Raw genomic sequence first — 25264 nt, forward strand, 5'->3', positions numbered from 1 at the left:
TTGGGAGTCAGAGGTCATGAGTTCAAATCCAAGCTCCGCCGCTCTCATTCCATAATATTTATGGCGCGCTTACTATGCGCAGAGCACTGGACGAAGCGCTTGGAATGGACAATTCGGCAACAGAGGGAGACCAGTCCTGCCCATTGACAGGCTTACAGGAAGCAGCGTGGCTCAGTGGAAAGAGGACGGGTTTTGGAGTCAGAGGTCATGGGTTCGAATCCCGACTCTGCCACTTGGCAGCTGTGTGACTGTGGACAAGTCACTTCAAATACCAACATTATTACTTCACTTCTCGGGGCCTAACTTCCCTCATCTGTAAAATGGGGATGAAGACTGGGAGCCCCACGTGGGACCACCTGATTCCCTTGTGTCTACCCCAGCGCTTAGAACAGTGCTCGGCATATGTAAGTGCTTAACAAATACCAATATTATTATTATTATTATTATTAATGGGCTTACAGTCTTGTCAGCTGTGTGACTTTGGGCAAGTCATTTCACTTCTCTGGGCCTCAGTTACCCCATCTGGAAAATGGCGTTGAAGACTGTGAACCCCATGTGGGACAACCTGATCACCTTGTATCCTCTCTAGTGCTTAGAACAGTGCTTGGTACATAGTAAGCGCTTAACAAATGCCATTATTATTATTATTATTATTAGGAAGCAGCGTGGCTCCGTGGAAAGAGCCTGGGCTTCGGAGTCAGAGGTCATGGGTTCGACTCCCAGCTCTGCCACTTGTCAGCCGTGTGACTGTGGGCAAGTCACTTCACTTCTCTGGGCCTCAGTGACCTCATCTGTAAAATGGGGATTAACTGTGAGTCTCACGTGGGACAAGCTTATTACCCTGTATCTCCCCCAGCTCTTAGAACAGTGCTCTGCACATAGTAAGCACTTAAATGCCAACATTTATCATGTGCTCATTTGTATATATTTTTATTACCCTATTTATTTTGTTAATGAGGTGTCCATCCCCTTGATTCTATTTATTGTGATTAAGTTGTCTTGTTTTTGTCCGTCTGTCTCCCCCGATTAGACTCTAAGCCTGTCACTGGGCAGGGATTGTCTCTATCCGTTGCCGAATTTTACATTCCAAGGGCTTAGTACAGTGCTCTGCACCTAGTAAGCGCTCAATAAATACTATTGAATGAATGAATGAATGAATTCGGCATCCTGCCCCCACACCCGTGTGTGACCAAAGCATGTAGGAAGGACAGGGGTTGATTTTCTCTTCACAGATCTGTAGCCACATCTCCCAGGTGCTCATTCCAATGTTTCCTCCTCCAGAGTACCACAGACTCCTTCTCTGGGCCCATTCAAAATCTCACCTGCCTCAATTTACCTCAGTCTGTTCCTTACCTCTGGATCAGGCTTCAGCCATCTTCCTAGAAGATGGTTAATAATTACGGTATTTATTAAGTGCTGACTGTGGGCCAGACAGGGTCACTTAGTGTGTCACCATTCCCCCCAACTCCCACCCCCTCATCGCTTCTCTCTGTTCAATATCGGCCAGGAAAGAGGCCAATCTGAAGGGGGAGGGGGTCACTTAGTACAGTGCTCTGCACACAGTAAGTGCTCAATAAATACTGTTGAATGAATGAATAACTGTATTAGAGCAAGAATGACCGATCAACTTCACAGCCCTTTTACTGGTTTAATACACCATAAAGCTGGTTAATTGAGGAGCTGGGTTTTTATAGGAGGATAAATAGTATAACGCTGGCCTGGCACATCCCCAGCTCCACACCCACGGGACGGGAGGGGCCGAAACACGGAGGCTTCAAGTTTTCAACAGCCCATATTCACCTCACTAGGAATCTGCTTCTCCTTCCGCGTTTATTGTTTGGAGGCGAGCACCCTAACCTATCCCCCCGGACTGGGTCCCTCATTTCTCTCTCAGTGGCAAAAGTGTGGGGCTGGGTGCCAGAAGACCTGGGTTCTAGTCCCTGCTTGCTGAGTGCCAGTGGGAAAGTTGCTTAACCTCTCTGGGCCTCAGTTTCCTCACCTGTAAACTGGGGATAAAGTACCTGTTCTTCCTCCCACCTTAGACTGTGAGCTCCGGTGGCATTTGTTAAGCACTTACTTTGTGAGGAGCATTGTTCTAAGCATTTGGGAAAGTCCAAGACAGAGTTGGTACATGCGATCCCTGCCTTCAAGGAGTTTAGTGTGTAGTGTTTTGGGGGTTTTTTTTTTGGTGGGGGGTTGGTATTTGTTAAGCACTTACTATGTGTCCTAAACGCTGGGATAAATACAAGCTAATCAGGTTGGGCACAGTCCCTGTCCCAAGTGGGGTTTACAGTCTTAATCCCCATTTTGCAGATGAGTTAACTGAGGCTCAGGTAAGTGAAGTGACTTGTCCAAAGTTATACAGCAGACAAGTGGCGTAGCCAGGATTAGAGCCAGGTCCTTCTGATCTTTTTCTTTTGTGTCTACTCTACTGCTTAGCACAGTGCTTGGTACATAGCAATCCATTATTATGATTATTATCATCCTTCTCACAACAGGAAGGCAAGGATTATTAATCAGATAAGACACCGAGTCCCAGAGAAGTTAAGTGCCTCGCCCTAGGTCACACAGCAGGCCCTGGGTAGTGCAGGAGACCTGGGTAATAATTCATGCAATTATATTTATTGAGTGCTTACTGTGTGCAGAGCACTATACTAAGTACTTGGGAGAGTATAACGCAAGAAGAAAGAGACTCATTCCCTGCCCACAATGAGCTTACCCGGCTCCACCACAAACCTTTGATATGAACGGGATGAGAACCCATTTCTCCGGTCTCCTGGACAGCAGTCCTTTCCACTTGGAGCCGCCGCGGGAGGGGAGCCACTAGGAGCCGTGAGGAAGGGGAAGAGAGGAGGGGGACAGAAGGGCCATGTTTCCTGCTCGGCCCCTAGATGAGACTGTGGTCCTGGAATCCCATCCCTCCCTGGCTGAGTTGGGCCTGGAGGACTCCCAGCATCCGCCTGCTCCTTGACCCTTGGCGAAGCAGCGTGGCCTGGTGGATAGAGCCCCGGCCTGGGAGTCAGAAGGACCTGGGTTCTAGTCCCTGTCTCTGTCACTTGTCTGCTGTGTGACCTCAGGTAAGTCACTTCAGTTCTCTGGGTCCCAGTTCTCTCATCTGTAAAATGGGGATTAAGACTGCGAGTCCCATGTGCGACAGACAGGGACTGTGTACAACCTGATCATCTTATACCCAACGCTTAGAACAGTTTCTGGCACAGAGTAAGCGCTTAACATACCATACATATATTTTTTAAAAAACCCTTCCGGCTGCCCCTGTCCGAGGTGAGCTTTCTCCTTTACCTCTCCAGTGTCGGCATTTGTCCTGCTGGCCAACCCTGCCGTGTGGGATTCCAGCCCCCACTTCAATTATTCACGGGCCCTGGGTCCTCCCCCAGCCGGGCACCCCCCTGCCAGCCCGGGAGCGCACGACCAGGGACCTCCTCCCACTCCAGTCCCCCCGTGCCCTCCCCAGGCCGGGGGGCGGGCAGGAGCCGGGCACGCATGGCTGGGCCCATGGGGAAGTGTCGGCGGGATGTTATTGACTCCCCATGGGGCTTGGGGGCAGGGTTGGCTGGGGCTGCAAGGTGGGGGTTTGGAGGAGAGGCTGAGTCAGAATCCCTGGCACGAGTGGAAGAGAGGGTGGGAGTGGCCGGGCATGGCCTCTGTGCCAGGGCCCGAGGAGGGCACCGTGCCCCTCCGCCCCTGACCTTCGGTGCGTAGAGGAAAAACCAAGGGTGGTGGGGAGGTAGGGTGTCCAAGGGTAGAAGTGCAGATGCCCGGCAGCGGGGGAGAGGTCTCTGCCTTCCCTCCGGCCCCTCTCCGCTGCCTGGGCCACCCCGCCCCGCACCCCCGTCCGACCCTCCCTCTGGCAGTCGGCCCGCCCGCTGCGGACGCGGGCCGGGTCACGTTCCCTCAGACGCCCGAGCCCTCGGTTCCACTCGTCCCGCCTGCCCGCCAACAGACGAGGGCAGCGGTAAACGGCAGGCAACTCTCTGGCCGGGGGTCCCGGTGGCCTCCTAGGGACTGGGCATGCCCCCACTCGAGGCCCCGGCTCTCGGGTGTCTGGTAGGGTCAGGACCTGGGGAGTGGGAGTGTGTGGGAGGGACCCTCAGGTCCCGCTCCCCACTCTCATAAGTAAAATTCATGGTCACTGGGGTTTTCTTCAAATACAAAACTCTCCCTCTATCTCAATATTTATCTATAGGCCTGCCTAAGAAGCAGTGTGGTCCAGTGGATAGAGCATGGGCCTGGAAATCAGAGGACCCGGGTTCTAATCCCAAACCCGCCACTTGTCTTCTGTGAGGCCTTGGGCAACTCGCTTAACTTCCCTGTGCCTCGGTCCTCTCACCTGCAAAATGGGGTTCAAAACTGTGAGCCGCATGTGGGACGAGGTCTGTGTCCAGTATGATTTGCTTGTATCCATCTTAGTGCCTGACACACAGTAAGTACTTAACAAATGTCGCAAATATTATCATTATTATTTTTAATAGGCAGGACACTGTACTGTGTTCCTGGGAGAGTACAGTGGAGTTGGTAGACACGATGGCAGCTTTGGCTCTGTGGCCACAGTACATGCCCCCATGTTAGTGAGCAGCGTGGCTCAGTGGAAAGAGCCTGGGCTGCGGAGTCAGAGGTCACGGGTTCGACTCCCGGCTCTGCCACGTGTCAGCTGTGGGACTGTGGGCAAGTCACTTAACTTCTCTGTGCCTCAGTTACCTCATCTGTAAAATGGGGATTAACTGTGAGCCTCACGTGGGACAACCTGCTTACCCTGTATCTCCCCCAGCGCTTAGAACAGTGCTCGGCATATAGTAAGCGCTTAACAAATAGCAACATTATTATTATTATTATTAAGACCACTAGTTGCCCATCTTGAGGTCCTGTCCTCCCCCGGGACAGGGGAGGAAAGCCAGGGCTGTGAGCCAGAATCGGGGGTGGGGATGGTGACCCGTCTTTCCAACCGTCTGCTGGCTGATGGGGGCAGGACCCTTGTGGGAATGTCTTCTTTGGCGCGTGCGGACCAGTTGACACCCCCAGGTCAGAGAGTCCCCCCCCACTGGCGAGCTGGGCTGACTGGTCATGGAGGTCAGTGGGGGCCAGAGGTCTCAGAGGGCTCGGGCAGGGAAGAGAGGGGAACTTTAATGGTCCCACATGGATACCACTCCAGCTCCCACCCCCTACACACACCCCTGGTTTCCCGGCTCCAATCCACACTTCTTCTTTTCGGGGACTGGCTATGCCTTCCAGCTAGGTATCACATCCTGACATGATGATGATGTTTAGCAGTTATTTGTTACTGCGGGCAGGGAATGTGTCTGTTTGTTCTTATATTGTACTCTCCCAAGCACTCAGTCGAGTGCATTGCAAACAGTACGCACCCAATAAGTACGATTGACTGCATGAATGAATTAAGCACTTACTAGGCGTGAAGCACTGTTCTACACTTTAGGGTAGATACAAAATAATCAGGTTGGATAAAATCCCTGTCCTCCATGGGGCTCAGCTTTAATCCCCATTTGACAGATGAGGTAACTGAGGCACGGGGAAGTGAAGTGAATTGCGCAAGGTCACACAGGAGACAAGTGACGGAGCCAGGATTAGAACCCAGGTCCTTCCGACTCCCAGGCCCGTGCTCTATCCACTAGGCCATGATGCTTCCCCGGGTAATCTCCTGATGAGAGATGCTCACTCCCAGCCCTTTGGGGGAAGGTGACTACTGGGACAATCTCGGCTCCATTCTGGATATGGAGAAACTGAGGCACAGGAAGCCCACGTCCTGTTACCGTGAAACTAGTCCAGCTGGACAGGTCTCATTGTTACTCCCAGCCCTCCTTGCCCCCGCAACCAGAATAGGGTCCACCCTGCCCCAAGCCCAGGAATAATCAATCGATTAATCGATCAATCATATCTCTTGAGTGCTCACTGTATGCAGAGCACTGTACTAAGAGCTCGGGAGAGTAAAATATAAAAGAATCCAGGTTCCTCGCCCCCTCTCTCCTCCCCAGCCAGCTCCATACCAGAAGCTTGGGCCTCCGAGAGGAGGAAGTGTGACACCTGGGGCCCAACAGGGCCAGATTTTTCCAGAAGACGGGAGAGCTGGTGGACTTGGGAAGAGGCTCCCACCTGCCTCTTGAATAAGCAAAGGATTTGAGGGACACAGAAATGGCTGGCTTCCCTTCTCTCCCCCCCGGGAATTAGCCGTGAAAATCTGCAGCTGCCACTTGGCTCGCTCTCCCTCTGGGGCAGCATCGGCCTGAACTGGCCTGAAGTGGTCACGTCCATGGAGGGGTCCTAAAATGTCTTAGATGTCATAGGATGAGAGGAGACGATCCCTCGCCGTCCTCTGTCGTGGCAGGAAGTTCCTTCTCGAGTCTAACCTCAACCCCTCCCGCTGTGCCGGTAGCCATTTCCTCCTACGGGTTGGCCCACGCATCTGACGGCAGGAGCAGAGTCTTCCTCAGTCTTCTCCAGGGTGAACAATCCCAGTTCCTTTAACTTTTTTTTTATGGTTCTAAGAGCTGGGGTAGGTACAAGTTAATTAGGTTGGGCACAGTCCCTGTCCTGCATGAGGCTCACAGTCTGAGTGGGAGGGAGAACAGAAATCCCCATTTTACAGTTGAGGAAACTGAGGTACAAAGAGGCGAAGTGACTTGCCCAAGCTCCCACAGCAAGCAATTGGAAGAGCCAGGATTAGAATCCAGACCTTCTGACTCCCAGGCCCGTGCTCTAGCCGCTATGCCATGCTGCTTTCCCTCTGTCTCCTGAAGTGGCCTAGTAGGTAGAGCCCGGGCTTGGGAGTCTATTACCATTATTATTATTATCCTATTTATTTTGTTAATGATGTGTATATATCTACGATTCTATTTATCTTGATGGTATTTACACCAGACTATTTGTTTTGTTTTGTTCTGTTTTGCTGCCCCCTTTTAGACTGTGAGCCCGTTGTTGGGCAGGGATTGTCTCTATCTGTTGCCAAATTGTCCCTTCCAAGCGCTTAGTCCAGTGCTCTGCACATAGTAAGGGCTCAATAAATACAACTGAATGAATGAATGAGTCAGAAGGACCTGACTCAGGACCTGCCTAGAGAAGCAGCGTGGCTCAGTGGAAAGAGCCCGGGCTTGGGAGTCAGAGGTCTTGGGTTCAAATCCCAGCTCAGCCGCTTGTCAGCTGTGTGACTTTGGGCAAGTCACTTAACTTCTCTGTGCCTCAGTTCCCTCATCTGTAAAATTCATTCAATAGTATTCACTGAGCGCTTGCTATGTGCAGAGCACTGTACTAAGCGCTTGGAATGTACAATTCGGCAACAGATAGAGACCATCCCTGCCCAATGACGGGCTCACGGTCTAATCGAGGGAGACGGACAGCAGAGCAAAGCAGAACGAAACAAAAACAAGACATTATCACGATAAGTACAGTCAAGGGGATGTACACCTCGTTAACAAAATAAATAGGGTAATAATATATACAAATGAGCACAGATGGGGATGAAGACTGTGAGCCCCACGTGGGGCAAACTGATCACCTTGTATCCTCTCCAGCGCTTAGGACAGTGCTTGGCACATAGTAAGCACTTAATAAATGCCATCATTATTAAGGACCTGAGTTCTAATTCCGCCTCCAGCGCACGTCTGATGGGCGTCGTTGGGGAGGTCACTTCAATAATAATAATAATAAGGTTGGTATTTGTTAAGCGCTTACTATGTGCCAAGCACTGTTCTAGCACTGGGGTAGATACAAGGCCATCAGGTCGTCCCATGTAGGGCTGACAGTCTTCATCCCCATTTGACAGGTGAGGCAACTGAGGCACAGAGAAGTTAAGTGACTTGCCCAAGGTCAATTCTTCCTCATCCGCAGATGAGGGATGGATCGGTGGATAATAATGATGGCATTAAGTGCTTACTCTGTGCCAAACCCTGTTCTAAGCGCTGAGGGGGATACAAGGTGATGAGGTTGTCCCCCGTGGGGCTCACAGTCTTAATCCCCATTTGACAGATGAGGTGACTGAGGGTCAGAGACTAATAATAATAATAATGTTCATTTATTCATTCAATAGTATTTATTGAGCGCTTACCATGTGCAGAGCACTGGACTAAGCGCTTGGAATGGACAATTCGGCAACAGATAGAGACCATCCCTGCCCCGTGACGGGCTTAATGTTGGTATTTGTTAAGCGCTTACTACGTGCAGAGCACTGTTCTAAGCGCTGGGGGAGATACAGGGTCATCAGGTTGCCCCACGTGAGGCTCCCAGTTAATCCCCATTTAACAGATGAGGTCACTGAGGCCCAGAGAATAATAATAATAATGATGTCGGTATCTGCTAAGCGCTTACTACGTGCAGAACACTGTTCTAAGCGCTGGGGCAGATACGGGGTCATCAGGTGGTCCCACACGAGGCTCCCAGTTAATCCCCATTTAACAGATGAGGTCACTGAGGCCCAGAGAATAATAATAATAATAATGTCGGTATCTGTTAAGCGCTTACTACGTGCAGAGCACTGTTCTAAGCGCTGGGGCAGATACGGGGTCATCAGGTGGTCCCACACGAGGCTCCCAGTTAATCCCCATTTAACAGATGAGGTCACTGAGGCCCAGAGAATAATAATAATAATAATGTCGGTATCTGTTAAGCGCTTACTACGTGCAGAGCACTGTTCTAAGCGCGGGGGGAGATCCGGGATCATCAGGTGGTCCCACGTGCGGCTCCCGGTTAATCCCCATTTTCCAGATGCGGTCACTGAGGCCCAGAGAAGTGAAGTGACTCGCCCAGGGGTCCCACAGCAGAGAGAGGGATTCGAACCCACGACCCGTGACTCCCAAGATCGCGGCCGGGGGCGGCGCCCGCCGGCTCCTCGGCGCTTCCTGCGCGGGCCGGACTTTTCCCCCCGGGCCCTTGCTCTACGTTTAGCGCAAGGTTGGCGCTTTAGCGACGGTCCCCGGAGGGCGGGAGGGGAGGAGGGGGCGAAGGGGCGTGGCCGAGCTGGGGGGGGGAGCTCGTCGGCCATTGGCTGTCCGTCGGGTGACGTCAGAGAGGGGGCGGGGCCTCGTCAGCTGTTTGCGGGCCGCCAGGGCGCGGGGGGATTTTGGACACAATACGCTGTGCGGGAGGCTCTGCCAACCTCTGTCCTCCGAGCCTCGCCAGGTAAGCACCCGGGGGGGGCACTGCCAGGGGGGCACTGCCGGGGGGGGCACTGCCAGGGGGGCACTGCCCGGGGGCAGGGGGCCCCAGCTGCCCTGCAGCCCCCCCCCCCCCAATCCCCACCCTCGGGGTCCCGGCCAGTCCCGCCAGCCCCAACACCCTTTGAGTCGAGGATGGGGGGACACCGGGGATCCTTCTGCAGAAAAGCTCCGGCCAGGTCACTCCCCTCCTCAGAACCCTCCAGGCGTTGCCCGCCCACCTTCGCCGTAAGCGGCAGCTCCTCACCGTTGGCTTCGGCGTGACTCAAGGGAAAGACAGTCCGAGGTCGTGGGTTCTAATCCCGCCGCCGGTCTGCTGTGTGACCTTGGGGCAAGTCGCATCTCCGGGCCTCCGTTACCTCATCTGGAAAAATGGGGATTTAAAAAAAAAATGCGAGCCCCACGTGGGACAATCTGATTACGATGTGGGCCCCATGTGGGACAATCTGATTACTCTCTATCTACTCCAGCGCTTAGAACGGTGCTCTGCACGTAGTAAGCGCTTAAAAACTATCATTATTATCATCATTATTATTATTATTATTCAGAGCTGTCCATCCCCTGGCCCCCCTCCTACCTCCCTTCTCTCCTTCTCCAGCCCAGCCCATACGATCCATTCCCCTGCCACCGCACCCCTCCTCCCCGGGCCTCCTTGTCTCCTGTCCACCCCTGGCCCACCTCCTAGCCCTGACCCTGATGCCCTCCCTCCTCACCTCCGCCACACTCACTCTCTCCCCCTCTTCAAAGCCCTCCCGAGAGCTCACCTCCTCCAGGAGGCCTTCCCGGACTCAGCCCTCCCTTTCCCTCCTTTGCCCCTTCCCCCTCCTCCCTCCCTCAGCTCTTGTGCCTATTTGTCCATTCCAAGCGCTTAGGACAGTGCTCTGCGCACAGTAAGGGCTCAATAAATACGATCGAATGAATAATAATAATAATAATGGCATTTGATAAGCACTTAATAGGTGCCAAGCACTGTTCTCAGCGCCGGGGAGGATGAAAGGTGATGAACAGCGCTCACGAAGAGCGCTTAGCAAACACCACAGTTATTATTATTACTTTCATCCAGTCGTTCAATTCAGTCGTATTTATTGAGCGCTCACTGTGTGCAGAGCACTCTGTTACTTGCCCCCCGTGGGGGAACTCAAGAATTGGCCCGGCGTGGGGGTCTTCCTCGGGCTTTGAAGGTCCCTGACCCCTGGTCCCTTCGTCCCCCGGCCCACGGGTTTTCGAGGATTCTGGCCCCGAATCTGGCAGAGAGTTGCGAGCAGCGAGGCTTTCCTTCTGTTCCTTCATTCAGTCCTATTTAGTGAGCGCTTCGTGTGTGCAGAGCACTGTCCTCAGCGCTTGGGAAAGTACAACACGGCGATAGAGACGGTCTAGACTGCGAGCTCACTGTGGGCAGGGAGTGTGTCTGTGTATTGTTCTATTATCCTCTCCCCAGCGCTTAGTACAGTGGTCTGCTCATATTTATTTATTGAGCTCTGACTGCGTGCAGGACACTGTATTAAGCGCTGGGGGGAGGACATTAGAACAATATAACAGACACGTTCCCTGTCCACAACAAGCTTACTCTGTTTCGCGCTCAATAAATACCACGGGTTGGTTGATTGACTGATTGGGTTTAGAGCTCCGGGGGAGGGTGGCGGGAGTCCACCTTCCCCCCGCCCAGGCAGGGTCCCCATCAGAGTCCCGGCTTCAGTTCGCCCAAGGTTGCAGCAGCCCGGGGACTCCCAGCAAGGTGCACGAGCCAGTGTGTTTGTGTCTCCATGTGTGTTTGTGTGTATCAGATGATGCCCATGTGCGTACGTGCCCGTGTGCACGCTTGAGGGTCAATCCTATTTGTCCTCGGTTGCTGCTCGGCTCAGAGGTCAGTGGCCGTCTGGGTCGGGCAGCGAGTTCCTTCGGGGATAGGGCTATTGCGTCCGTCTGTGACTCCCTCTGGCTGGACGCCGGGGCCTCGGGTTCGAGGTCGGGCCACTGCCGGGCTGACCCTCCGGCAGGAGTGGCTGCTGATCGGCTGTGGTCGGTGACCGTTTCCTAGCCGGCCCGTCAGGAAGAGGTGGGCGGGGGGCCGAGGAGGTGTGTGATAGGGGAGAGAGGGCCGCTTCTCGTCGGTCTCCTGGGCCGGTGTCCTATTGAATCGGTCTTATTTACTGAGTGTTTACTGTGCGCAGAGCCTTGTACTAATGCTTGGGAGAGTTCAGTGTAACAATAAACAGACACATCACCTGCCCGCAACGAGCGTAAAGTCTAGAGGGGGAGACAGTGTAAATAAATTAATAATGAATGATAAATAAATTACAGATTATATTAGTGCGGGGGGGGGGGGGCTGGGAGGGGAGAGGAATAAAGGGAGCAAGTCGGGACGACGCAGAAGGGAGAGGGAGAAGAGCAAAGGAGGGCTCAGTCGGGGAAGGCCTCTTGGAGGAGACGTGCCGTCGATAAGGCTTTGAAGAGGTGGGAGGGTAATTTTTGGATTTGAGAACAGTGCCTGGCACAGAGTATGCGCTTAACAAATACCAACGTTATTATTATTATTTGAGGAGGGAGGGCGTTCCAGGCCAGAGGCGGGATGTGGGCAAGAGGTCAGCGGCGAGATAGACAAGATTGAGGTACAGCGAGAAGGTTGGCATTCGCCGAGCGAGGCGTGCGGGCTGAGGTCACATCTCCTCCAGCAGATGCGAGATGTGAGATTACGGTGGTCACTTCTCCTCCTCCAGGAAGCCTTTCCCAATTAAGCTCTCTTTTCCCTGGCTCCCTCTCCTCTCTGCGTCAACAAGGCCCTTGGATCTGTGACCTCTGGACATTTGATATTTACCCCACCCTCAATCCCACAGCACTTGGGTACCCCTTGTAAATTATTTATATTAATGTCCATGTCCCACTCCAGACTGTAAGCTCGTTGTGGGCAGGGAACCTGTCTCCCAACTCTGTCATATCGTACTCCCCCGAGCGCTCAGTACAGTGGTCGGCTCACAGTAAGCGCTCGGTAAATACCACTGATGGTGACGATGAGTATAATGAATAAGCGAAGCATCGTGGCCTAGCGGATAGAGCACGGGCCTGGGAGTCAGAAGGACCTGGGTTCTAATCCTGCCTCTGCCGCTTGTCTGCTGTGAGACCTTGGGCAAGTCACTTCCCTTCCTCTGTGCCTCAGTTACCTCATCTGGAAAATGAGGCTAAGAGCGTGAGCCCCATGGGGGGCAGGGGACTGTGTCCAACTTAATTAACTTCTATCATCCCCAGCGCTTAGAACAGTGCTTAACAAGTACCATTTTTATTATGAAGTGGCCTTGGCCAGGACGGAGATACGGATGCGCCCGCTCTCTCTCCGCAGGCAGGATGGAGTTGTCCCAGTACGAGGAGGAGCTGGAGGAGCTGACGGGGCTGGAGGAGCTGGAGGATGACGTCTTCCACCCTGAGACGCCTGTGGCGGAGTCCCTGGCACAGCCCGGCGGCCCGGCCCCCGCTGCCCCACTCACCCCCGGTCAGCCCTACAGCTACCTGGTCGGGCAGCTGCCCCTCTTCCCTCTCGCTCCCTGCTGTGGGCCGGGACTGCGGACCCTGAGCCAAGAAGACAAGACCACTCAGACCCTGAGCCCGGCCGCCCCGAGCCAAGGCGTCATGCTGCCCTGCGGAGTGACCGAAGAGCCCCGGCGCCTCTTCTACGGTGAGCGGCTGCTCCGCCCGGCATCGGAGCGCAGTGCTCGGCAAGCGGCCGGCGCCCTGTCCCCAGCGGAACCCCGGGAGGGTGATCTGCACGCAGCGGGTGCCCAGGATGGAGCACCGAGAAGCGGCGTGGCCCAGTGGCTAGAGCACGGGCCTGGGACGCAGAAGGACCTGAGTTCTAATCCTGACGCGGCCACTTGTCCGCAGGGTGACCTCGGGCAAGTCACTTCGCTTCTCTGGGCCTCGGTTACCTCATCCGTTAAATGGGGATTAAGATTGTGATCCCCATATGGGACAGGGACTGTGTCTGACCCGCTTTGCTTGCATCCACCCCAGCACTCAGTACAGTACCTGGCACGTAGTAAGTGCTTAACAAATGCCACAGTTACTATAAGTATTATCAGTGGGTGCCCAAGGTGGAGCATTCAGTGAATTCTGATGATGATGATAAAGAAAGTAACTAGAATTGCAATCTTCTATTTTTAATGACCTTCCTGAAGTACTTCCTACGTGTCAGGTATCGGACAAACCTCTGGGGTGGTTACAAGATAATCGGTTCGGACCCAGTTCCCGTCCCCACACGGGGTTCACGGCCTTAATCCCCATTTTACCGATGAGGGAACTGAGGCACAGAGGAGTGACTTGCCCAAGGCCGTACAGCAGAGAAGTGGCAGAGCTTAGAACCCAGATCCTTGAAGAGAAGAGTCGTGGAGCGGGAGGTGGGGGTCTCGGAGGGGTGGACATTCCACTCTTTACCTTCTCCCTGCAGTGACAGGGCCCGGGGTAGAATTTACGGGGGTGGGAAGAGGGGGAGCAGAGAGGTGGTTTGTGGCTTTCCCTGGAAAGTCCCTGGAGAGATGCCTCCCTCTAAACTTTAAGCTCCCCTCTCTAGACCGTAAGCTAGCTGCGGGCAAGGAATGTGTCTGTTAGACTGTCGTGTTGTACTCTCCCAAGCCCTTACTACAGTGCCCCGCACACAGAAAGTGCTCAGTAAATACGATCGATTGATACCGGGGTTCAGGGAAATGCTGGGAAATCATCTGCCCAGTGCCCGGGTGGGACTGAGGCCTGAGACCACAGAGCCCCGGCCACTGAGAGGGTGTGGGTCTCGGCTGCTGGTCTCCCCTCTCGACCAGACCACAGCTTGCTCTGAAGCCTGAATTTGTCATAGAACGGCCTCGCGAATAAGCCCCAGCCCCTCTGGATTTGGTAGCGGCCTGACTTGCTCCCCGAAGACACCCTGAGCAAAATGGGCACCAGCAGCCTCTTCCGAATCTGACTCGGGGAGGTAGCCGGAGGTTGCGGCTGACGAGGCCCGCTCTCCCCACCTCCGCAGGCCACGCCGGGTACCGCCTCTCTTCCCTCACCAGCTTTCCCGGGGACCCCAGTCTCGGCGAGGAGCCCCCCGAGGCGCCGTGGGAACGGAGACCCGAAATGCAGGTCGCCCGCAAGCTGCAGTGCATCGCGGACCAGTTTCATCGTCTCCATACCCAGCGGGTAGGTATCGGAGGGGTGACGGAGACCGGGCGGTGGCCCTCGTCCCCGCTCTCGGCTCTGGTCGGAACCTATCCTTTTGCTCAGCCGCTGCTGACTGCGGTGACCCAGCAGCTGCCAGAGCGGGCGTCCCCGAGGGCAGCTGCCAGCTGTGGGCGGCACAGGGAGGCGGGGATGGAGGCCGCGGACGGCCGGGGGCACGGTGGGGACGGTGCCTGGCAGTAGCGGGCCCCCGTCAGGCGGTCCCGTGTTCATCCCCCCAAAGGGTCCCATCCCAGCGTGAGGCGCAGGAGAGAGGTCAGCCCCGGCGGCCGCCCACCCTCCCGTCTGCCCGTCCGCCCGGCGCTTCGGGAGCGGGAAGTAGTGGAACCGGTTGTAACTTGACCCTTTCCTGCCACAGCCCAATCTGATGTCTCGGGCTGGGAGCGGAGTGGGTGGGAGGCGGGGGGAGCAGCCCAGCTGGGAGCTCCCTGCGGGCACACGCAGGCGCCTGGCAGCCCGGCCCTGGCACCGGGGCACGCCACCGCGGACAAAGCGGGCGGGCGGCCGGCTCGTGCGTCGCCGCCGTCACCCCCGTGCCTGGCGCGGGCTCCGTGCCCGCCGCCTGCCTCGGGCCACGCTGCCCCAGGCCGGGAGAGGGGCTCGCTCTGGTCCGCCCGCCGGGAACCCGGGCTGGGCTGCGGTGAGGAAGGGGGTCGCCCCTTTGCTGGGCCGGGAGCCTCCAAGGTGGTATCTGTCTCGAAAGGGACCCCGGCTCTGAAGGTGGCTGGCCGGGGGGGGGGGGGTTCAGTCCCCTCTGACATCCGTGTCCCCATCCTCCAACACAGCCCTGGCCTCCCCCTCCGTCTGGCGGTGGAGCCGGAGCCGGCGGTGATTCAGGCCGAGCGGGAAGGGCCTACGTTGTCGGGGGCTGGACGAGGCAGAACGGGACCTGGGATCCCGCCAGCTCCCGCTCCAGCTGCAGAACCCGCTTCCATCTGGGAGATCTGGGAACCTCGTTCCCCTGCCAGTGCACCCGACCCTCACATGGTTCTCTCCCCAGCCCCCGGACTCTCCCCCTCCCAGTGAGGCCGCTTCCAGTGGGGAGGGGCCGCCCTCGGGGGAATCGCATTTTGAGGGGGCTTCTGAGGAGGGCCCTGCTGTCTCCCGTCCCGGGGCAGTGGGCGGAGGGGGAGTCCAGGCCTCTGCAGGGGGTCCCCAGCTTCCAGCTTGGCAGCCCGCCCGTAGCTCCGACCCTAGGCCCGCCCGCTCTGGATCCCGGGGAGGGCACAGTGAGGGGACTGTCCGGGAGCCCGGGATGGGCCCCTTTAAGAACCCAGCAGCAGCTCCCGCCCCTGCCCCCCACCCCTAGCTGGGCTCCCCGCCAGCGGCTCTCACTGGTCCACCCCAGACGGGACTCCTGACCTTGAGCTGTGGTGGGAGCTGAGGGGCCAGCGGCTTGATGGGAAGCAGATGCCTGGAGTTTCTTGGGCTCCCCGCCCCCGCCCTGCGCCCCCCGCCTGCCCCGACCAACCCGTCGCCAGCCTTCTGTCCCCGGCCCCGGTAGCCCGGCTCTCTCTCTCTCTCGGGAATCTCGGTTCTTCCCTCCTGTGGAACCAGACTGCTCAACTCCACTGTTGCCTTGAGCTTTCATTTCGGTGCTGCTGGGAAATCCCCCCGGGGCTGCGACCCCCTGCTCCCCTTGCCCTTGCCCGGGGTGGAGGGGCTCAAAGCAGCTGAGGAGATCTTTGGGAGGGAAGGCCTGGTTTAGACCTCTCATCTCCCCCACCTCTGTCAGCCCCGCTGTCTCCTCCCTGTTTTTTAGGCAGGGAAAACTGAGGTCCAGATCTGGGGAAATGCCGTTTATGGGGTTCCTGCCCACCCCCCCCCCCGCCCCGTTCCTCCTCCCTCCCCCCACACATACACCTGGTCTGAGCCGTGGCCAAGATGACATGACCTCTGACCTCCACCCACCGAGGGGTTGGAGTCAGTAGGGCTCTGTGAGCTGGGCCCCACCCGCAGACTCCTTAAGGCAGCTCAGAGAATCCAGCGTCTCCTGGCCAGCGGCCTGGGAGAGGGATGATCTTGCCCCGGTCTTCCACCTGGATGCCACTCTGGCCTCGGGAAGGGGTGTGAAGGGGTAGTGGGGCATCTCTGATCCCACCCCCGTCCTTTTAGAGATGAGCCAAGGTCTTCGGGGACCTAGAAGCCTCAAGAGTCTGCAGAGAGGTCAGAGCAGTCCCGTCTGCCTAGCGTGGAGATGGGTCCCTGTCCTCCTGGGACACTCCAGCCCCGAAGGGACACCCCAGCCCTTGGGAATTCCGCTTTTCCGAAACCCGATCTGGGTGGGATTTCATGGGGACGGACCAGAGCGTCAACAGGCCAGTGCGAATGCACCTGCGTTTTGTCTCCGTGTGTTTGTATGACCCCGGTACGCGTGGGTGTGTGTCTGTGTACGTCTCTCTATACATGGTAATGAACCAAAAGTGCACTGTCATCCTGGGCTTTGAGTCTGCAGGTTTGGGGGGTCCCAAAAGAGTCGTGGGTGTTGGGACCCCGGCGTCCCTCGCACTCCTGCTCTTTGCGGTGGGCAGCCCGTCGGCTTAGCCACTCCGGTACGCTCCCCCCTCCCCAACACCTGGCCCCCCGGGCTGCTTCTCAGCCCCCTAAAACTTTCCACCGTCCCCCCGCCGCCCCGGGAGGAATCCGGGGAGGGGGAGAGTCGCTGGAGATGACAGGGAGCCCGAGGGGGGCCCCTCCGCCGTTGAGAGAGGCTCACAGAGGCCCAGAGGGAGACCGGGGTGGGGGGGACTAAGGGGGAAGGGGACGGAGAGGCCGTGCGTGAGAGTGAGCGTCCGGGCCCTTGTGTTTGCTCTGTGGCTGGCTCTGTTTATATCGCTCGCTATATTTAGCCTCTGAGTCACCCTCGCTGCTGACGGGGCCGAGTTCCCCAAGGGCCGGGGGCCGGGTTGGGCACCTGATGGCTCTTCTAGGGCCTGACCGGCCGCCCCGGGCTGTGGCTCTGGCCACTTCAGTCTCCCCTCCCGCACCGTCCCTCCTGCTTCCCCCTGACCCGGGAAGGGGAGGGTGTGCGTGTGTGCGTATGTGTGTGCGCACACACGGAGCACATGCAGGGAAGGAGTCAGTCCGTCAAATCTACTGAGCACTTGCGTGCAGAACACTGTACTAAATGCTCGGGAGAGTACAATATCACAATAAAAGAACATGCTGGCTTTGGGATTTAATCTCGGCCCCTCGCGGGGTGCCAGGTCACATGTACGTATGGGCATATCCCACATTGCACACTCTTAGTGCACGGGTTAGCACCGTTGGGGGGGCGGCCCCTCTGGGTGGGGGCAGAGGGGAAATGGGGTGTCTGCAGCCTCTGGCCCCATCCCTCTTAGAGGGGAAGCTGAGGCCAGCAGACCCCTCCCTCCTGGACATGGGAATTGGACTTAGGATTCAGAGACTGTGTCCGGCCTAACTGACCAGGACCTATCCCAGGTTTAGAACAGAGTTTGAAACACAGTAAGCACTTAAATACCATAAAAACAAAGGAGTTCCCACGTCCCCACCCCAGGCTTCAGCTGGCCCCGATTCTGGAACTGAAAGAGGGTGATGGGATTGGTGGGGGAGGTTAGAAAGTTCCTGGATTGGAGATGGGGGTGACCCAGCCTTCCTGCACTGCCCACAGCCCTTCCTCCCTCCCCCCCTCCACCCCTTCCAAACCATCCGCCTCCAGCAGGGCTGTGAACATGTCGCCCTGCCTCTGCCCTCTCCGGCCGGCGGCTGAGAGGCGATTGGCGTTGCCATAGCGCCGGGTTGCTTCCTCTTCCTGCCAGCCCAGCTGGCTGGGGTGACCCAGCTCAGGACAAGGCAGGTTGTTTGATTTGGGTTTTTTTTTTATCCTTTTACGTTTTTCCATCTTCCTCCGCCCCTAGGAGGCCGAAACCAGCCACATGTTTGCAGTTCCCCCAGCCTGGGGTTCCCTGACTCTGGCTGTTCTGGAGCCAGTTGGACTGGTGAAGGGGGTCACTAGGACCCCAGTTGCTGGAGCAGAGATATTATCTGCTTTCCCTCTAAAACTGGGGGACTTCTCTATAGGTTTTTTTTTAAATGTTTCGTCAATAAATACCATCAATTGATCAAGTGCTTACTATATGTCAAACACTAAGTACTGGGGTAGATTAAAGTTAATCAGGCCAGTCACAGCCTCTGCCCCACATAGGGCTCACAGTCTAAGTAGGAGGGAGAAAGGGATTGAATCCCCATTTTACAGCTGAGGAAACTGAGAAGCGAAGTGACTTGAGCAAGGTCACCCAGCAGGTAAGAGGCAGAGTCAGGATTAGAGCCCCGGTCCTCTGCTTCCTACACCCGGGCTTTTGCCATTTGACCTTGCTGCTTCCCAGGTTGGGGCTTTTCTGTAAGATAATCTTCCCAATTCACTAGATGTTTCCTCAGAAGATCCCCTCACCCCCAACCCCTCAGTGGCTCTTGGCCCTACCTTCCGGTATTAGCGGAGCTTGATGCGGAGGGTGCAGGGACGTGGGGAATCGTACCCTTTCCCTCTGGGGGATTCGGTCCCCAGAAGTGCGTTCGGCGAAGCGCAGGGAGGGGAAGTGGAGAAATTCCGACTAGTCCCAGGAGATAAATCTTCATCCACCCAGAGACGTACCTGTGGATTAGAATAAAGAACTAAGGGAAGACCCTCCTTTCTGATCCCAAAGAATGGGGTAGGACAGCTATAGTTGTCATGGGCAGGGAAGGGGTCTACCAACTGTCACATTACTTTAAGAGGACTTCCCCTCCTGCCTTTTCCTTTTTCCATCTGGAGGCCCGAGTTCTAACCTCATCCCTGCCTCTTGCCTGCTGTGCGACCTGGGACAAATCACAACTTCTCTGTGCCTCGGTTTCTTCTTCTGTAAAATGGGGATGAAATACCTGCTCTCCCTTGGTTGCGGGCCTCATGTGAGACGGGGCCTGTACGTTGCTCTGATTGAATTTGATCTTCCCCGGCCCTTAGCTCTGTAGTTGGCACATAGAAAGCGCTCAACGAGTACCTCAATTATCATTTTCCTTGACAACTTTGCTGTCTCCTCCATGGAAGCCTGAACTGGGAAGCGACTGCTCTGCTGGGCATTTAGCTGGTTATTTCCTCCTCCTCCCCTCAGAGGGGGTGTCAGCTGGGACTGCTGGCTCTTGTTTTCTCCCTCCTGTGGGACCCGGAAGACCCCCTGGGATAGGCCAGACTGGGTGTTTTGTGGGGAACGTGATGTGATCCTTCAATCTCGCATGTGCCACTCGAAAATACACTTCAGGACGTAGCTGCCCGGGCCTTGGGAGGGTCCCGCCCTGGAGTCCCGCAGGCCAACGCCCCTCCTCGGTTGTGCAACTGACAGTGGGCTGAGTTCCCTGTGTTTCCCAGCTTCCCCTGGGAGTCAGGAGGTCCGTTTCTTTCTGCTGCTGGCTGCCCCAGCCTCCTCCTGCCCCCGGGCTTCCCCGCCAGCACTTCCCTCTCCTTTCCCGCCCCCCGGGACCCGGCTCGGGGCGAGTCCCGCCTGCCAGTGACGTGCCTGGGACCCTCGGGGGCACCGTGCCATCCCCAGGGGCGAGGGGTAGGGTGCCCCGATGTGGAAGGGGTTTCTCTCCCTCTCCAAGCTGGCATGATCCCCCTCCCCCAACTCGGTGGTTTCCTAGGAAGCAACCAGCCTCCCGTGAGTTCTGGGTGGGAGGAAAACTGAAACGCGGCCTAGAAGGGGAGTCCGTGGTCCGGAGCGGGAGCCTGGCCCACGGAGTGGCCAGATGTGAGAATGGACTTGATGTGGTGGAGGGAGTCCATGGAAGGGTGCCGCTTTCTACAGTTCCTGCACTCTGGGCCTTCCTGGCCCTGCTCCTCCGGCCCACCGGCTCCCCCGTCCACCAAGATGGGTGGGGGGGCCCGGACCAGCCTCTGGGCCTGCTCTCCTACCATTTTATTCTAACCAGATTTTCTTTAGCCTGTGTGCGTTTCCTCATTTACACGTCTTTGTTTACAAACAGGAGGAAGTTATCAATCTTGCAACATATGTCTCAGTGCTCTGCTCTGGACTCCCCCTTCCCTTTCTCTCCCCTCCCCACAGCGCCCTCATTCTCGAAGCCAGTGAGGCCGAGTGGCGGGGCATTAGCCTGCTGCCCCGGGAACCAGTAATTCTGGTGTCCCACTTAAAGTCCCCATGACTCAGCGATGGTGGCGGGGAGGTGCCGGACATCTGATGGGTCCGGGGAGGGGGTTCTCTGGACATTCACTGGGGAGATTTGGGGTTCGCCGTTCCTGGGTGGCACCCTGCAAGGCTCGGTTTCCCTGGAGAGGTTCCCCACACAGCGTCACTGCTTTGTGCCCACCTCCTGGGCTCTGGGTGCCCCCCTGGCATTGGGGTAAACTGAGTCCTGTCATTCCCTGGGTTGCCCCCTCAGTGCCTATGTGCTTTCTGTCCCCTAGCTCACCCTGCCCCCCCAGAATTCCAGGGTGGGGGGGCTGAGGAAAGGGTACCCCAGCAGACACAGCAAGTGACCCTGCTTAGGGTGGCAGGGGCAAGAGGGCGGTGGGGGAGGGGTCCCCCCCTCCCCTAAGGGGTGAGAAGGGGGATTTCTGGAGCCCGATCCCCTCTCCAGCCCTCCCTCTAGCCTCTCCCGGCTCTGACAGGACCTGGAATAACCCCCAAGTGTAGTGTGTGCGTGCTTTTGTTTTTGTTTGGTTTTCTAGTGTGTTCTTGCTTAAGGTCTAATCGGCCCCAGCGGCTCCAAGAGGGGTTATTTATGGCTCACTGTCAAGAGGAGCTATAAAAAGGGCAGCGCGGAGCGGGAGGTGCTGGGAAGGGGGAGCGGGAGGGAGCTCAGGGGGTGTGTTTTTGTGGTGGGTGAAGTCAGGTTTTTGCTGCCTCAGCAGTGTGGTTTAAATTGAAGATTAACCCCTTGACCCTCCCAGTGTCAAATCACTTGCAGAGGATAGCTCCTCCCGCCCTGCCCCCCGTCCCCGAGTTACTGGGACGGGGAGGGGGTGCACTCCCTTTTTTTTTTCTTTCTGAAGAAAGTTTGTTGTTAGTGCAGCTGGGGCTAAGGGGCTGGGGGCCAATCTGATTAAAAGCAGCACTTGGCTCAACTCGGCAGAATCCTGCAAGCAGGGGGGAAAACGTTTAACCCTCTCGGGCCCAATGCACCTAGGGTCTGATTTCTTCTTTTTTCACGTTACTGCTTCGATTGTTTTTGGAGAACTTCACCTTCCCCTCCTCCCTGACCCTCCCGTTTTGGGCCGATGAGGTGAGTGAAGCTGCGTGGTCTAGTGGACAGAGCCTGGGCCTGGGAGTCAGAGGACCCGGCTTCTAATCCCGGCTCTGCCGCGTCCCTGCTGCGTGACCTTGGGCAAGTCACTTTCCTTCTCTGGGCCTCGGTTCCCTCATCTGCAAAATGGGGGTCCCATACCCGTTCTTCCTCTTACTTGGACTGGGAGCCCCAGGTGGGACCCGATTATCTTTTACCCTCGGGTTTAGAACGGCACATAGTGAGCACTTAAGAGATACCGCTATTATTATTATTAGAGTCTGCTCAGAGAAATGCCCAATGCAGCTGAAAACGTGTGTGTGCGCGCGCACGCTTGTTACCAGAGGGTCGTGACCCAGATTCTTCTGTTCTTCCAGCACCAACGGAACCGGAACCACGTTTGGTGGCGGGTCCTGCCTCTCCTGCACAATCTGGCTCTGGGCATGGAGGAAAATGGGCAGGGAGGGGGCCCCAGGTGAGGTAGGGCCTCACCATCCCCCTCCCCCCCAGTGGAGTTGAAGGCGTGGAACAGCCCCTGGGCATGGGACGTGGGCAGCGTGGGATGGTCGGGGGACCCCCGGCGCCGAGGCTGGCCGGCTGGCTTTTCTTTCGGTGCATCTCTCCGTGTGACTTCGCAAGAAGCCCCCTGAGAGGGGCTTCCCTCTCTCTGCTGGGCCCCCTCCCCCGGTCCGGCCGACGAAGGAAGAACTCGGACGGCCATGTGGGAGAGCCCCTGCGGAGGTACCGACCCAGCAGATCCTCCGGCCTGTGGAGACACTGGCTCGCCGCTCTCTGTGGAGAGATGTCCCAGGACGATGTCCGCGGGCACAGAACGGGTTCGATTCCCACTTCCCAGCGCCCTGCTGAAGAGCTGACACTCTCCACGATCCGGGAGAGCGGGAGGACTAGATCTGGATATCCTTGTGTGTCCATGCCTGGGGCGAGCCATCGGCCTCTCCTATTCCACTGGTGCCCCCTTATCCCCCCTCCCCACCAAGAAGGGTCCCAAAGGCCCCAGGGATGAACCCAGAGCTGCCTGGTGGAGCGGGCGGGGCCCAGTATGACGTGGGGGGGCCCAGGCAGACACCACATCCTCGTCCTCACCGGCTCCGGGGTGACGTGGGACCACCCGGTTGAGGTGGGGAGGCCCGGAAGAACCTCATCCTCGTCTCTGGCTTTTTGAACCGCCCAGGTTGGGTCCAGGCTGAGGTTCTCACTGGACTGAAACAAGGAGAAGCTGTCTGATGGGGGTCCCCAGGGAGGTGGTGGGGGTTGGGACCCCTGGGACCCCTCTTTCTGTGTCTTCCCTCTCCACCTGACTCCGGGTCTGGGGGAGGCACTCCTGCCATCTACCTTCCCTCTATCACCCCAGGAGACTCAGCGTCGGTGCTAGCAGAAAGCTCGGGCTCACCGGGCTGAGGGCAGTGAGCCCCACCTCTTTGAACCTCGGCCCTGCCACCTCAGGAATCGGGGGGGGGTGGAGGGATCTGGGGTGCCCTCCCCCACCGTCACTCACGGCTCCAGCCCTCTGGCTTTGGCTGTTGCGGGGTGAGACCTGGTGCTAGTCTCAGGGTCTGCATCCCCACATGGGATCTGTAGGGGACAGACTCCCTCCCCCCACATTTGGGATTCACTATTGTTTGGAGTGGGGGGTTGGAGGGAACACGTGTGTGGGTGTGTTTATCCTCATCATGGAAGGGCAGACCCCTCCCCCCAACCGCCTCTGGCCAAAGCACCACGGTCCGGCCCCTCCCCAAGTCGTTGGGGGAAAGGGGACAAGTTTTTCAGCCCCACAAACCACCTGGAATCGTGGTTATAAATGAAAGAGAACAGGGGCAGCTAAACCAGCCAGGAAGCGGGGCAGGGGCAGCTGGCCACCAGCCCCGCCCAAACCCAGGGATGGGAAGATCAAGCAGCTCGGACATCTGGACTTCACGTCTCTCCAGGGCCTCACAGCCTCCTGCCGCCTTGGGATGAGCTACCAAACCCCTCTAGTTACCCATCCCTTCTCCCCTACTCGCTCTGTGGGGAGGGGGGAGAGTGGGGGCAAGGGGGTCTGGGGTTGGGGGTGAGAGCTGGGCCCGTATAGGTGAGTGAAAGAAGGGGGAAGAGACCCCGATCATGGTGGGTTTTGGGTGTTTCTGCCATGGGGGCAATCTGGGAAGTTGTTGGATGAATGCCACCCTCACCAGGCACCCCTCTGCCCCCAACCACGGTGCTGTGCCAGGCTGGGGAGCCCCCTGGGTCAGAGCTCAGTCGCAGGTGGCATCTGTGGGAGGAGGGGCCAAAGTTTTCCCGCCCAGCTGCCCGCTCCTTCCACCCGAGGTGAAGCCCACATCCAGAAGTGGCGGAGAATTGAGGGGCTTCTCCTCCCGGTGCTCGTTTCCTCCTCCCCAACCTGGGTGTTTCCCCCTCTACCCAGTGGGATAACCCTAACCCCCCTCTCCCCTCACCCCGGTGGAATAGGCCCTGTTTGGCACCTCATTTCACCCCAGATTGGGTTGTCTCTGGGGGTCCCCAAACCCACCCACCTCCCTGCTGAGAACTGAGACCCGCAGTGAGCATGTAGCATTGGTTCCCCTCCCCGCTTCCTCACCCCCGAGCTGGCAGGGGGGCGGGGGACACAGGGACACCTCGATGTATGTACAGTCTAGTGGCTTGTAAATAGAAAGAGGGATGGAATGCTTTTTCCCCAACACTTGGTACAGTTTTTAATAAAAGAGTTTAAAGCCAAGAGCCATCCCCTCCTCTCTCTTTTGAAATCCAGGTCAGGGATTCCTGGATCAACCAGGCCCTTGTCTGCTGTTGGAGAATTCTTCTAGACCTCAGTTTACCCCTCTGAAATGGGAAGCATTTTGAGGCAAAAAGCAGCTGGAGAAGAGGAGATGGCCAGCCAGACCACTGAGTCCAATCTCCCTTTTTTTTTTAAAAAAAAAAAAGGTATTAAGAGCTTATTATGTGCCAAACACTGTACTAAGCACTTGGGTAGACACAAGCTAATCAGATTGGACAGAGACAATGTCCCACATGGGGCTCATAGTCTTAATCCCCATTTTACAGATGAGGGAACTGAGGCACAGAGTATTTAAGTGACTGGCCTGTGACCTTGGCACAATTCTCTGAATGTTGCCTGTCCCCTCCAGCACTCTACATTTTGGCACGTTGGACCCTGGGAGGCAGAGGACCTGGGTTCTAATCCCGGCTCTGCCAGTTACCTGCTGGGTGACTGTGGACAAGTCACTTAGCTTCTCTGTGCCTCAGTTCCCCCATCTGGAAAATGGGGATTCAATACCTGTTCTCCCTTTCTACTTAGACTGATAGCTCCGTGTGGGACCTGATTATCTTGTGGCTACCCTGACACTTATTAACAGTGCTTGGCACACTGTAAGTACTTAACGAACACCACACATTATTATTATTATTATTATTATTATTCCTGCAAGAGGAGGGAATGAGGAGGGTCCTTGTGAGGAGGAGTAGCCTATTGGAAAGAGAGTGCCAGGGGCAGGGTGAATTATAATGAAGAAATCCTGGAATCACCCCCTGGAGAGTCGGCAGCAGTAGTCCCCAGCCCTGACCTCGGGTGCCAGACTTTCACCCTGGCACCTGCTCTCTCTGTACCCATGTGTGCCCTTAGAAACATTTGGAAGATT

At 56.7% G+C, this 25264-nt stretch overlaps 1 protein-coding gene across 1 annotated transcript; it reads left to right on the plus strand.

Moving 5' to 3' along the window:
* Positions 1–9040: 9040 nt before the first annotated feature.
* On the plus strand, positions 9041–24345 carry BMF (Bcl2 modifying factor). Its single transcript, XM_029078036.2, has 4 exons — positions 9041–9141; positions 12511–12843; positions 14179–14339; positions 21989–24345. Exons 2-4 carry the CDS (start codon positions 12516–12518, stop codon positions 22088–22090), a joined length of 591 nt encoding a protein of 196 aa, XP_028933869.1. The 5' UTR covers positions 9041–9141; positions 12511–12515; the 3' UTR covers positions 22091–24345.
* The last annotated feature ends 919 nt before the right edge of the window (positions 24346–25264 follow it).

Source organism: Ornithorhynchus anatinus, chromosome 13, assembly GCF_004115215.2.
Source record: "Ornithorhynchus anatinus isolate Pmale09 chromosome 13, mOrnAna1.pri.v4, whole genome shotgun sequence".
Taxonomy (NCBI): domain Eukaryota; kingdom Metazoa; phylum Chordata; class Mammalia; order Monotremata; family Ornithorhynchidae; genus Ornithorhynchus; species Ornithorhynchus anatinus.

What these genes read in the sequence shown, in the direction of transcription:
- BMF (XM_029078036.2), top strand. Translation starts at nt 12,516, where the DNA reads ATGGAGTTGTCCCAGTACGAGGAGGAGCTGGAGGAGCTGACGGGGCTG. An exon ending in GCCCCGGCGCCTCTTCTACG is followed by an intron (nt 12,844 to 14,178) that starts GTGAGCGGCTGC and finishes CCACCTCCGCAG; the next exon opens with GCCACGCCGGGTACCGCCTC. An exon ending in ATCGTCTCCATACCCAGCGG is followed by an intron (nt 14,340 to 21,988) that starts GTAGGTATCGGA and finishes CTGTTCTTCCAG; the next exon opens with CACCAACGGAACCGGAACCA.